Source organism: Cydia splendana, chromosome 18, assembly GCF_910591565.1.
Source record: "Cydia splendana chromosome 18, ilCydSple1.2, whole genome shotgun sequence".
In the NCBI taxonomy this organism is placed as follows: Eukaryota; Metazoa; Arthropoda; class Insecta; order Lepidoptera; family Tortricidae; genus Cydia; species Cydia splendana.
In genome coordinates, this window is record NC_085977.1 from 4,471,053 (window position 1) to 4,484,614 (window position 13,562).

Consider the following 13,562-nt stretch of genomic DNA (forward strand, 5'->3'; position numbering starts at 1 on the left):
AAATCACCGAAACATTTATGTACAGTCACCTGCAATAATATGTTACGTCATTAGCGCCAACTTTGCCTCCAGGGAAACTTTGCCCAAAACGACAATTTTAAACATATTCGTTAATGTAGAAAAAAATATAATAGTTATGGCCACCCTGCTATTTTTAGTAGAATATAGGTTATATTTCTGACAAAACTATATACCAAACTTGTGCATAACTTGACTTGGGAATTTTGAGTTTGAGCGAGTTGTCTAATATAGGGTATATTTCGGCAGGCAAAAAATTTATAAATAATAAATGCAAGTAGAAAAAATTGAGAACCCTTTGACAAATATTTCCGGGTTTGAGTTATAACACATGAAGCATAGATTATGTCTATTGAGATTTAAACTAAAAAGGCCTAAATACACAAAAGTTTTAGCGGTGGGCAAAGTAATCCGGTAATTTGGCATCCATACCAACATTGCCCACCACCAAAAACGGATTAGGGTTGTCACTTTCATCTAATTTACCCAACTTCGCAAGTAAAAGAAGGTTATGTTTGTACACTAAAATAAGTTTATAAATATATACTGTATTTAATTTGTCTTATTATCCTTTATTTAGATGTTTTATCCCGTTAACGAATGAAAAACACAACAAAAATCATATTTTTGGCCATTAAACTATTGTAACAGATTTTCTCAAAAGTGACAACCCTAGCCTTTGTAAAATGCTTAGGCGAGCCTTATTTGGAAATGGGCAAAAACGGGTAGGCAACATTGCCCAGCAAATTTATTTTAAAGTTTTTACACTTATCGCTAAGTTATTAACAGGGAATGGTAGGATTGCCCAAAACCTTTAAGTGATCCTTAGACATCATCATCATACGAGCTGTATTTGAATACCAAATTGACGTGGGCAATGTTGGCGAAAACCCCGGATATCTTTGCCCGCCCTCTAAAACGCAAAAAAATGGGTAAAAAATATATTTTTTTCAAATAAACTGATGCGTATGATCACAATGGACGTGCTGAGCAAAAAAAGTCATATGATGTGATGTTTTTTGAGAAATTCGTTTTAAAAAAAAAGCGGGCAAAGTTGGTGATAATGACGGTACCTACTCTTCGAACGCCGCAAAAATATGTGACATGTTCTTATGGTTCTACAAATAAGATCGTGTCAGATATTTTTGCGGCCTTCGTTGTGTAACATAAATTGCAGGCGACTGTACATTTGGAATAATTATTTTATTTAGTTTCAACGAAAGTTTCAAGTTTAGTACGAAAATACTTCAGATATGCAATATGCACAAAATGTAGACCTAATCGATATAAAACATTGCTTTTTATAGGTAATTTATAAAACATTCGATACATAGGTATACATAACAATAACTAGAGCGCCATTGGCCTGTAAGCTTCATCTCGGTCTCCAAAGCCGCAAAAACTCGCTAGTACTTTCAGAGAACAGCACGTACACGCATTATACATATAGACGGAACGAACGGCATAATCATTATCATTTATTCGTCGCAATCCATGGTATTACAGATCTAGGTACAAGACTTTCAGGTATTACTTATACGAATTACATAACTCTTCCTGTTAATAGGCAATATTTTAAGATAAAACTTGTATAATATAATACAAGATTACAATTGTCATCAAAATTCATTGACGTACAGAAGTCAAATACGTTTTTAAACTGACGCAAAATGATACCAGCATAATAAAAATTTATCCCAATCAGTAAAGATGAGTCTTTAAACTTTTTTCATTTTAGGCGAGTTTTGAAGGAACATAATACTTAAATTCGACTGTAATCGTATTGTTTTAAGATAGTTTACTGCGGTTTTCAACCATTATAACAGCAAATCAAATTTAAATGAGACGCGAGCAGATATTTATGTACCCTATTTTTTGAAATACAATTTATCTACTGGTATACTTTCTCGTGTGCGTATATGATTTAATGTCAATATAATTGTCAAAAGCAAGAAAATCAAGCTGTCATTTTCATTTGAAGAAGTACACGTGTGCTCCGGTGTAGCCCCAACGGGCATCTGACTTGAAGAAGAATTTTGAGTGATGTCGTCAATGTATGGAAATTGTTCGAAAGTTTACATTTGAGATTGAATTTCTGTGTTGTCTTTGTGAGTAAAAATTTAAATCGATAATAAATTGGTAGCTGAATTATCTAGCTTTCAGAATCATACAATAATTCAATTACTGTCAAAGACAAAATTGTTTTGCTTCTGTCTCAAACGGAACTCCATATTTTGATTTTTTGATACTTTTAATGTCGATTTGTAGAGAATAACAGCAAATTAAAAATATAATGGCACAAAGAGTCGGTACACGGTTTCTTCGTGAACAAATTTACGTGTAATATAATGCAATTATTAAACATTTATTGAACAAATTATGGTTACAAAGTGAGGTCTAAATCGAAAACGTCATATACCGGCCCCTTAATAGACCGCAAGCCACGAACACATTTCCATGATCAATCGCCTCCCAGGCGATCTGACACGATATCAGTCGGGAGGCGATGAGGGAAACAAAAATGTTTTTAGAAGTTCATATTATCAACTGACGGTCTTTCCACCGCGATATAACCTGCTGACTATTTTTTTTAATTATGAATTTCATGATAGCATCTAAACCATCATCTGACAAAGTATCAACCGGGAGGCGATGACTGACGATATATGCTCCTGGCCCGCGGTCTATTAGTTATTTACGAAATGTAAAGAAAAATGTTACAAATAAGTCTTTATTTAGCTCATTTAAATAAATAAGAATCACATTAAACAACAAATGTACATAACAATTAAACCTAAGAAGGTCCAGCGCCGTGGCGTTACGAATCCTAAATCCTGAATGCTCGTTCGAATAATGGGGAAAAACTAGTGGAACACTATGAAATGTCAAGTGAGTTGAATACGAGTACCTACTTGTAACACTACGCTACTGATGGACCATCAAATATAATGATAATATAAAAAAAACTAAAAACCACATATTTCAGCGGAGATTTTACTATTGAAATCTAGACGCCGAGCAGTAGAGCAACACCGGCTAGAGTCCAGCGTGTTGGCTTGTCTTTCGTCTTCAAGTTGAAAGTCCATACGAACGTCGGCCCTCGCATTCTGGAATAATTTTATCATCATCAGACTGACAGACAGATGATTGGCACTTTTTTTCAAGCAAAAATTGCATATTACATGTAGGAATGTAGGTACTTGTACCTACCCAATAAGGAAAACGATGAACATTATATCAATCAATAAAGACACGTTTACATTTATTTGGCTACCCTAATTCATTCCACAGGGGACTTACCTAGCTTTGGTCTACAACGCACTTACCGGATCTTAAAGACCTGTGCTTGTCCTGTCTCACCGCCTTGATTTAGATGACGGGGACTATCATGCCCGACTCTACAAAATCACTAGCCATATCCCAACTAGTGATACCCCGCCTTATTGCAATGGAGATAAAAACTAATATCTGGGAGACAGAGCTTTGCTCGGAAAACATATAAAAACTCAAAAATGTGCGTTTTCCCAGAGATAAGACTTAGCTAGATCGATTTTTCGCCTACGAAAGCCCGCATATAGCAAATTTCATCGAAATCGTTAGAGCCGTTTCCGAGATCCCCGAAATATATAAATAAACATTTAGGTATACATACAAGAATTGCTTGTTTAAAGGTATAAGATAACTATACCCTACACTTATCGGATCTTATAAACGGGGCACTCATACACGTTGCACGTGTTTTGCTTTTCCTGTGTAACTGACTTGATGTACCTAGATGAGTGGATGTCGGCGCCTCCGCGGGGTAAGGCACAGTTAAAGACTAAACTAGACTCACCGGATCTTATAGACGGGACACTCATAAACGTTACGAGTTTCTTGCTTGTCTTGTGTCACCGCCTTGATGTAGATAACAGGGACTATCGGGAACAGTTCCATCATGTGCGACTCCACTATGCCGCCGCTGGCCGTGTCCCAGCGCGCGCCTTCCATGTACAGGCCGTGGATGTTGGCGCCTTCACGGGGTGGGGCACTGTGCGAGAAACAAGCAGTTGGTATGAGTTTCGGTACGGGGAATTATACTTGGTTGAAGGTCGGATGGAGTTGGCGTAACAAAGTGAGCTATCAAGTCCAGGCAGTGATCCATATCAGTCTTAATTACCAACATAGAGTAGCCATCCAAGAAGCGATCTAGCGAGGAAAATCTTAAGCCACTTACTTGAAATCACCCCGATTCTTTTTAGTAACGTCACAGTTGAGACACATCTTGTCGAGCGGCCACTCGTTCTTCCTGGCGGTCTGCTGCATGATGGCCGTCAGGAACGACTGAGGGTTGAAGAAACCAGCTAGCCACACCGCTGGAGGTAACTGTAGAAGGAAATTCAAAAAGTTTATAATAGGATTTCTGTAAAGAACGTTTTTTCCACAACATTGAGCCCAACACAACCCTTCCATCAAAACGACGCTACTCAGAAGGACTTTCGGTTCTCGTAGTTACACGGATAGCGTCCTATTAGCTACATGCCATATAAGTCATACGTAACATTAAAATCTCCAGATTAGTTCTCGAGTTCTGTAAGTCGCAGACAAAGGTCAGTGAACCAAGAGGCCAGACCGAGTAAGCTGGGGTACGCGAGCTTGGTCCACTGGTCGGGCACGTGGTCTATGAAGAGTGCCTCCATCAAAGTACGTCGCTATTCAGCGAGACATTCGGATCTCTAAGTAACAAGGGTAGCTTCTAATAAACTATAACAAGCCATACGCACATTGAAATCTCCAGACCAGTTCTCGAGTTCAGTAAGTCGCAGACAAAGGTCAGCGAACCAAGAGGCCAGGCCGAGTAAGCTGGGGTACGCGAGCTTGGTCCACTGGTCGGGCACGCGGTCTATGAAGAGTGCCTCCATCAAATTTTCCATATCGCTGCTGATCGTTAGCTCGCCCTGAATTTTACAAGAAAGTTATTTGACGATTGGTACTGAAAACTTTTCTTTACATAGTCATAAATGTATAGCCCTCGTCATTACTCTTTATTTTATACGCCCTATTTCCGAGAATAAGTTTTCTTCTGTAGATGAACGGGAACGGTCCTAATGCTGGCTTAGGGTTTAGGTCCAGCCAGACATATTTAAAGATAATTGATGATGTAGGCTAGTCACAGACCAACCCCTAGGCGATTTTCTGTGAGACTAGTAGAAAAGCTAGTAGTGCAAGGTGTACAAGGATAAGGGAGTACCTTTGCAGCGCTTTGTACTTATGTCTTTTTACGAAGAAAAGAAGATTTTTTGCAATAACTTAAATAACGACTGGACCGATCATGTTCGCTATAGTTTTCATTTAAAGTATTTATTAAGTTTTTGTTTCACGATTTTTTCCATATTTTTTGGATCCATGGTTCAAAAGTTAGAGGGATTTTTTGTCTCGGAGCGATTATTTCCGAAAATATTAACTACATCAAAAATTTGTTATTAGACATCCGTATTCGTTTTGAAAGACCTATCCAACGATATCCCACACTATAGGAACAAAGCAAAAAAAAAATCCCAATGAAGATCATTTTGTATGTGAGGTACCCTAAAAGATTTCTTTTAACCGTTTTTATTATATCGTTCTGTCGCAATGCATGATTTATGTATCCATGCCAAATTGCAGCTTTCTAGCACTATCGATCACGGAACAAAGCCTCGGACAGACAGACAGACCTGGAGAAACTATAAGGGTTTCTAGGTGACTACGAAACCCTAAAAAGATCAAGTAGGTAACCAAACTCCGTTATTACCTTAAGCCCGAGCTCACACTCTTTAAGAGACCTTCGTATTTCACCCATGAGTCGGTTCATACGCTCACACTCTTGAAATGCGACGATAATGTAAGGCGTCAACTCTTCCACTTTACCCATCAGCTCTTGAAGATTGAAGGGCTCGGGCACTCTGTCTAAGATGTCTTCTATTATGGCTTTTACCTGTCAAAAAGGAAATAATTATACTTCCTTATACCGGGAACCCTGTAAAATTCAAAAGACCCCTAGTTACACGTGCTCAAACAACTCATAGGTGTCATCTTTAGATCGTTTTTAGTTCTGGCTAATCCTCACGGTACCACTATACCAGCACGGATATTATGGTCGTGTATGTCTACGTGACAGCGTGATAAAAACAGTGTCCGTCTCTTTCAATCACGTGATGCTAAAAAGTTTTTTATCACGTGGATAAAGACGTCCAAAATTCGCCTGTTGGTGGAAGAAGTAAGTAGTCAGTAAGGATGCAGAGGGGACTACTTGGAGTATAATACAAACCGTTTCTTCTTTGGTAGCACCTCCACCAGCCTGTGCGCCAGTGTCTCGCGGTTGCAGTTCAAACACGACCTGAATCCAGACCAATGACATAAAAAGTTACATTAGCGTAGGTACGAATGGAAAAGCAACTACTCATCTAATCTTTCAAAATCTATAATATCGTAATTAATTACTAGTCTGTATCTTTAGATATTTAAATAAAAGTAAACAAAATCTACCCTCAAATGGCTCCCTAAGCCACTTGAGGGTAGATGAAAACATTACATGATCAAATAATGTAGGTTAAAGTCAGGTCGTTCAGTGACAGATACAGGCGGTTTTGTATTTGGTTGGTTAACCATTGAATGTTATAACCAGAGTTGGGCGTTATTTAGATAATTTCTTATCTAGATAATTATTTCAAATAAAATCATTTCAAATAAATTTATTCGAAGATAAAATCAATCACAAATAGTGCGTTGACAACTTTTTTATTTACTTAGATGAATTATCTAGATGAAGATAACTGACCTCGTTTTTTATTGAAGTAAGCTTATAGGTAATAATACATTTATATAGAATGTCACGTCAGGTCAAACCGTCACACTGACATTGCTCATAAAATCAGAAAATTATTGTTGTAAATGTTGTAATTTCATAAACGCTGCAATGTCGTCTTCTAGCTCTGGCTTTCAACATGTCTCCAATTCAGCAATATTAGACGGCAAGTATATGTACAAAACATTCATTACTTTTGTTGTAGGCTATTTTCATTTCGTCATGACCGATCACTTCTAGTTCTACATGACTGTACTACTGACATTCATCTTTTATTTAAAATCCCAACTAATTTATCTAGATGTGACGTCCCACGGGTAAAGGTACCTTATGGCGGTTGGCGCTTACGCTATTATTAACGGCGCTCCAATATTATTGCGGCGCTATGCGACGTAAAGCGCCAGCCGCCATAAGGTACCTTTTGCCGTGGAACGTCACAGATAAAAATGAAACTGATCTAGATAAATTCAAAATAACAAATGACGGATAATTTAGTTATTTCAAATAAAAGATGATTTAGTTATCTTCCCGGTTATTCGTAAATAGATAATTTTTGCCCAACTCTGGTTATAACTCCCCGAAAATATACAAATTCTTTGTTTACTTTAATTCAAATTCCTTAAGATACAGAGCGTAGCTCTGGGTACAGTCAACATCAAGTAGATAGTGATGGTCAAAGTAGCCAAATATATCGAAACACATCCTTATTTTTTTGGTACCTTTGTTGTGTTACGATATATTTGGTCACTTTGACAGCTCGGAGTAATTAACAATGGAGCCGCCATTAACAGGCGTTCCCCTCTGTCGAAAATAGGCGGCCAATGGTCAACCACATGTCAACCATATGTATGGACTGACGTTTATCTGACATGACGTACCCATATATTTGATGTGCCCCTCCCCCGCAAAAAACGGCAGACTATTTTGTACCGAAAATTTTAGACATGGCGTCTCCGTTGGTTATATCCTCTAAGTTTGACAGTCACTATCTATTTAATAGACATACTGAGAGATAGACTGTACCAATTTCTATTTTTCTCCGGAACTAAAAATTAAGTAAAATAAAAGAAACAAGAATACCCTAAATAGTCGTTCTGACACCGTCGTCAAATATCCAATTTCAGCATTGGGATGCAACCCGTATAGATAAGGAGTCTCGTCGGGTAAATAGTCGTCAATGTACTGGTGATAGCCGGCATAGTCCGAATTAGGCGGCGAAGTGAACCCTACGGCTAGAACGCATTCACCGTCCACCTGGAAAAGTTTATAGGTACTTAATTGGTATTATCAATAAGTTAGTTAGATAATTAAAACTATTAAAAGAGAAGTAGAAGTTATTTTAGGAGCTAATTAACTACAAGGCCAATTTTTTGCAAACATCACGCTACTGATGAAAATTAAGGATTTGTCACTTTCAGTCTATAATACTTCCAAGTTCGACTACATAGGTATATACTACATAGGTATAACCCAAAATTGTATAATGAAATACCGTCGGATATAAGGGAATGTAAATCAGTTAGGATGTTTAAATTTAAAATGAAAATGTTTCTATTAAACAAAATTAAGATAAAGTTACCAGCATAAGCAATAAGATGTACCTAAGTTAACAATTAATTAGGCAATTAGCTAAGTCTACCCATTTATGTTTTAAGGGGCTACCTGAGGTTTTCATCGATTTTTGACTAGTTTTGAATCGTATCTCCTTTTTTTGCACTACAGACATAATTATAAGACAAACGGTTATCGGTTTTTCAATCCTTTATCTCCGGTTTTGTCCACCGGATTTTGAAAAAAATGATTACTAATTTTTTTATGATTTTTTTAAACATTGTCTAAAAAAACACTTTCTTCGTATCTAATTTGCAGTAAAGGATCTTACATGTCCGAAATCTACATATTTGGGTTCGTCTTTGACGTCTCGAAAAACGTGTCCAGGGTTTTAGTTTTAAACGAATTAACACAAAAGTTATGGCCAGAAAACCAGTTTTTTAGCCTAAAATTGTTCAACTTTGATCCCAAATATCTTGAAGACAATGAACTTTGAAGTAAATATGGGATACTATATTGCTTAAAGCCGTTGCTGTTAATATAATAAGCTACAAAAAACATTAGAAAACTAAGGGATTCAGATCGAAGGTCATTGGCGTGGGGTAGCCCCTTAAGGGAGTCCCCTCTGCCAAAAAACTGCCCTGCAGTTTGACAGAAGAAAAAAATCTGTATAATAGGGTTTATTTCATCTGAATAAATGATTGTTATTTTTTTTTATACTCCAGCAATGAAGTGCGGCACAGCAAGCTATCCCAATAGGGTTGGCCGGTCGAAGTATTTAGCAGATGGCGCCAGCATAGCTTGCCCTGTCAAATTGTTGTTTTTTTTCATGGAATTTTATGCCCTGGATGCCAGCCCTTATCTCATACAAAAAGGGGCAAGCTATGATGGCGCCATCTATGCAAACCTTTGACAGTTGCCAAACCCCATTGTCATGTCCCCAAAAACACTCCGCAGTCTCCAGGTTTATTAACACGTTCACTGTCCGTGCCGCGTAGGTATATGGGTCACGGCATGCCTCTATCACAAAGCCGTAAGGTTAACAATTCAGATTGGAACAGTGAACGTGTTAATATGGATTTTGTGTGTTCATTCAGCTGAGATCTTACCAGTTCCGGTTGCATGTACTCCAGTAAGAATGTGCGACATAATCGCCTGTCCCAGTCGTCAGTGATGTGACCGCCGTACATGATCTCTCCGAACAGATATCGCAAATCCTCCCAAGGAACGCGAGGATTTGCCTCTAGGTAGTTGTACAATACGTATACGCAGATTGTGAGATCGCCAAAATTAAATGGATACGATCTGAAAAACAGGAAACACAATAATTGGGGCATTATTTATGAAAAGGGACCTTATTGTCGATGGCGCTTACGCCGCACAGCGTCGCGCGGCATTGTATTTATATCGGAGCATCGGTAATAATGGCGTAAGCGCCATCGACAATAAGGTCCCTTTTCATAGATAACGTCACAATTGAAAGCTCTACTGAAACGTGCATAATAAAAAGTTGCTTCGAGCTTCCAAACACTGCAGGTACCTTTTAATAAAGTGAGTAGGTATAAATAAGTAATTTTGGAGGCGAAGGTAAGGTACTAAAAGGCTTATTTGGGGAGCCTGGGGTTCGCTCGGTCAGTACAAAAACCTACCTACCTATGATATAGAAACACACCTGTTCCAGCCTTGCGGCCCAAATTTGCGCCGCTCTGCAACCACAGCATGGAAATAGCATAAAGCAAATAACACGGATTTAAACTCCGCCTCCTTACTGCACATCTCCAAAGTTTCTTGATTGAAGTTATCCAAGGACTGCAGAAAAGTTATTGCTTATTTAAAAAGAGACAACAGAGGTTAAAAAACTTCTAACCACTAGATTTATAGACTTTGCAGGTACTTCTCACTTGTTCTACAAAAGATTAGTAAAATGTTAAAGCAATAGTAGAAAAACTGGCAAGTACTACCTACTGTGTTCATGAACCGTATTCATATTACCTTATGCAAGTTGGCCCACATGCCAATGGGGGGTTCATTGGTAATCTTGATAGCGGATTCCAAGATGCCTTGCGGTATTATATGATACGCAGCATCGGCAGCGGGTTCAGCACTCAAGAATACTCTGGACCATAACATAAATCATTAGTATCGTAACAAATGGTCACCAAATACCCGTTAATACAATCATCTGCAGAGATCCATTGAGTGATCTCTGAGACATTATTCTTCTTCAATTAAAGCGAAAATTAGGAGTAATAAGTACTATTTACCTATAATCATCTAACGGATCTTCGAAGCATTCTTCCATCCTCTTCTCCAATGTCGACAGCCATTTGGCCACCAAGTGGATGTTCTGCAGAATTACCCAGTGCCCGGCCGCGGACGCGACGCCTAAAGCCTCTTCTGCGACCACCTCTTGGCCCTGACCCAGGGACACGATGTGGAAATTCTTTTTGTCAGTAGCAAAGCCCAGTTTGCGACCCAGTTTTTCTAAGTCCTGTACGATAAATAAGTATTTCTCTGCAGATTATTGTCGTCGAGCTATATGGATTTGGAGTTTTGGACACTCCTTTTAAGGAAGATCGATGATAGTAACCAATGTCGCGTACTGACTGGTTTCAAACCTGACAACTCACTTTTTTTTGCTGCTGACTATAATTGATAAGTTACATAAAAGAAAGGAATGGTAAGCTTTCTGTAATGTATACCTTCAACGGGTCTACTCCTGGCGACAAAATGAAAAACATAGCAGTTGTCGAGTTACTTTCTTCGAAAGATTTTTCTAGTGATGGAGTTCTCGCTTCAACGAACTTTGTCCCCAAATTCTCTTCACAAAAAGCGCTGAAATAAATTGCCATAACTTAGAATTAGACCATATATTCCAAATTTTATATAAAAGGAAAAAATGGAAAAATTACGCTTGCGGCAGGACCTGAACCCGCAACCAAAAAAAAAATTTTTAATTTAAAAAATTGATTTTGACTAAGATATGTCTGCAACGATTTTGATAGCACACGCAGTGCAAATGTTTTTTTAGTTATACGTGATCATTTTATATAAGTTTGACGTTTTAAATAACACTTGCACTGCGTGTGCGAAGTCGCGGGCAAAAGCTATTAAACCTATAAGCGACAGCTACAACTACAAGATTACAAGTTGTTCTTCAATGTCAAGGAAGATACAGAGGTAATTTGATTAATAAAAATTGAATTCGGTTTACAAAAATAAAAGTTTTGATCAGGAACTGAAACCGGTTCCCAAAAAAGGGGTATTGGATAGGATAATTGATTTTTCACCACACCAGCTCGGAAAGGCTTACTTTGCACTTCAATAACTGATAGCAAAGTTGCATTTTATTCACATGTGAGGCAAAGTAATCAAATGCAAATTTTGAGTTGTTTTCTTATGTTTGCTGGTAGAATTGACTTTTAAATTATAATTTAAGATGATAAATATTTAATAACATTCATTTGGATTTGATTTTGTTTGATATTTTACATTTAATATTTGCTTCGGGTTGGTGTGGTGAAAAATTTTGTGTTTCACTCTGGGGCAAATTTTGTTTAACCCTCGTGCTTTGAAACCCTCGCAACGCTCAAGATTACATTTTTCGAACCACTCTCTACGCTCGTGGTTCAATTTTGGAATCTTTCGCTTGCTCGGGTATCAATATTAGCACGAGCGGTTAAACAACAACTTTGCCCCCTTGTAAAACAAATAACTATTACTTCAGTTCGGAAACCATATCGTGAAACGGTAAGTTGTTATATTATAAAAATGTTACTTCCAATAAATAATAATTTCAGTCTCGCCGAGGGGTCTGGGGACCTTTTATTAAGCCAGTTTTGCTGCAGTTCCTAATTTTTTTCATCATATGGAGAAAGGACTGGGGGCTAGCCAAGATGACAATCGTCTGGAGAAAACGAAACGCTATTTCTCTTTATCGCACTAATATGGAAGAGTGATAGAGAGACGATAGCGTTTCGTTTTCTACAAACGATTGTCATCTCGGCTAGGCCCCGTGATACTCCTAAACTCAAGAGGTATTAACAGTATAAGTTATTTACCTTGACGCATAGGACATTCGATCGGGCCGTAGCGCTCGCATAATACAAAGACGCTGTAACGACGTTTTGTTTTTCCACTCTCCGGGCAATTTGTCTCTTTCAGGAGCTTCGCCGTCGGTATACTTTTGCCATCTGTTTATGAGTAGCAGAAAATGTGCTGATTAGATGCAAATGCTAAATATATTTTTTGTAATTCATTAACTTGTAATTTATAATGTCGTACCTCTTTGCCGCACCCTCTATATCCTTATCCAAGTTCTCGAAGGCATCCATCTTAGACAAGGCCACAATGCCACCAAAACTGTTGTTAGAGAGCCACGTGTACGGAGAATTTTCTGGCGCTACAGCATATTTCAACAAGAAATCCAATTCTCGTGGATCTACTTTTCCCTCATTTTGTAAAACCTATTGAATCAGGTAATAAGTATAGTTAAATAAAATAAGAAACGAATATTGTCCAGCTAGGGTGTTGAAAAGCAAATCAAATTGTCGCCCCCCTCGAGTCGAACAATGAAATCGTCTACAGTGTAGGCGATTTCAATAATGCAAATAATAATTGAATACTATAATTGCTAAATCTTTAGACAATTTATTCCTTACATTCATAGAGTGACAGAACAAGTAGGTCAGGGTTTTTTTAAAGTTCGGTCAACTAAGTCCTCTTTTCTACAATGCCTGTCTGGCCAGACTACCCAATTACTCATTTTAGTATAAACATATAAGTAAGCTAGTACTATTAGCTACCTGTAAAGTGATGATGAACAAAAACACCAGTTTATCCTTTTCGAACAAGGCTCTACTAGTGTACACGAAGACAAAAAAGGTGATGCTATCGAGGAGGTTCCTAACTCTCTGCTCGAGTTCTTCCGCAGGATCTGCCTTGGCCAAAGCGTCCTTGAAAACGACGCTGTATGCTTTCAGAGAGAACTGATAGATAGGATTGATCTTGCACAAGTCGTTCAAAATGAAATACACTATAGAAGCACGTGTGGCTGCTCGTCTGGAAAGATATAATTTAAATAAGAGATACCTCGCGCGTCCAATGATGACAGTTTATATGAACTGAAAATATTTTAATGTAATATTTATGTAATAAAAATACGCTA

The 13,562-nt window shown here is 37.9% G+C and overlaps 1 protein-coding gene across 1 annotated transcript in view; it reads right to left on the reverse strand.

Moving 5' to 3' along the window:
- Window positions 1-2,733: 2,733 nt before the first annotated feature.
- Window positions 2,734-13,562, reverse strand: part of LOC134799318 (dynein beta chain, ciliary-like) — a 55,081-nt gene continuing 44,252 nt past the window's right edge. Inside the window, exons 52-66 of the mRNA XM_063771702.1 lie at window positions 13,201-13,456; window positions 12,680-12,861; window positions 12,457-12,588; window positions 11,098-11,230; window positions 10,660-10,886; window positions 10,388-10,511; window positions 10,068-10,204; window positions 9,505-9,700; window positions 7,925-8,098; window positions 6,308-6,376; window positions 5,792-5,974; window positions 4,782-4,955; window positions 4,235-4,383; window positions 3,854-4,048; window positions 2,734-3,125 (exon numbers count right to left, since the gene is read on the reverse strand). Of these exons, the coding sequence (XP_063627772.1) occupies window positions 3,026-3,125; window positions 3,854-4,048; window positions 4,235-4,383; window positions 4,782-4,955; window positions 5,792-5,974; window positions 6,308-6,376; window positions 7,925-8,098; window positions 9,505-9,700; window positions 10,068-10,204; window positions 10,388-10,511; window positions 10,660-10,886; window positions 11,098-11,230; window positions 12,457-12,588; window positions 12,680-12,861; window positions 13,201-13,456 (2,431 nt within the window). The 3' untranslated portion in view covers window positions 2,734-3,025. The remainder of the gene's footprint in view (window positions 3,126-3,853; window positions 4,049-4,234; window positions 4,384-4,781; window positions 4,956-5,791; window positions 5,975-6,307; window positions 6,377-7,924; window positions 8,099-9,504; window positions 9,701-10,067; window positions 10,205-10,387; window positions 10,512-10,659; window positions 10,887-11,097; window positions 11,231-12,456; window positions 12,589-12,679; window positions 12,862-13,200; window positions 13,457-13,562) is intronic.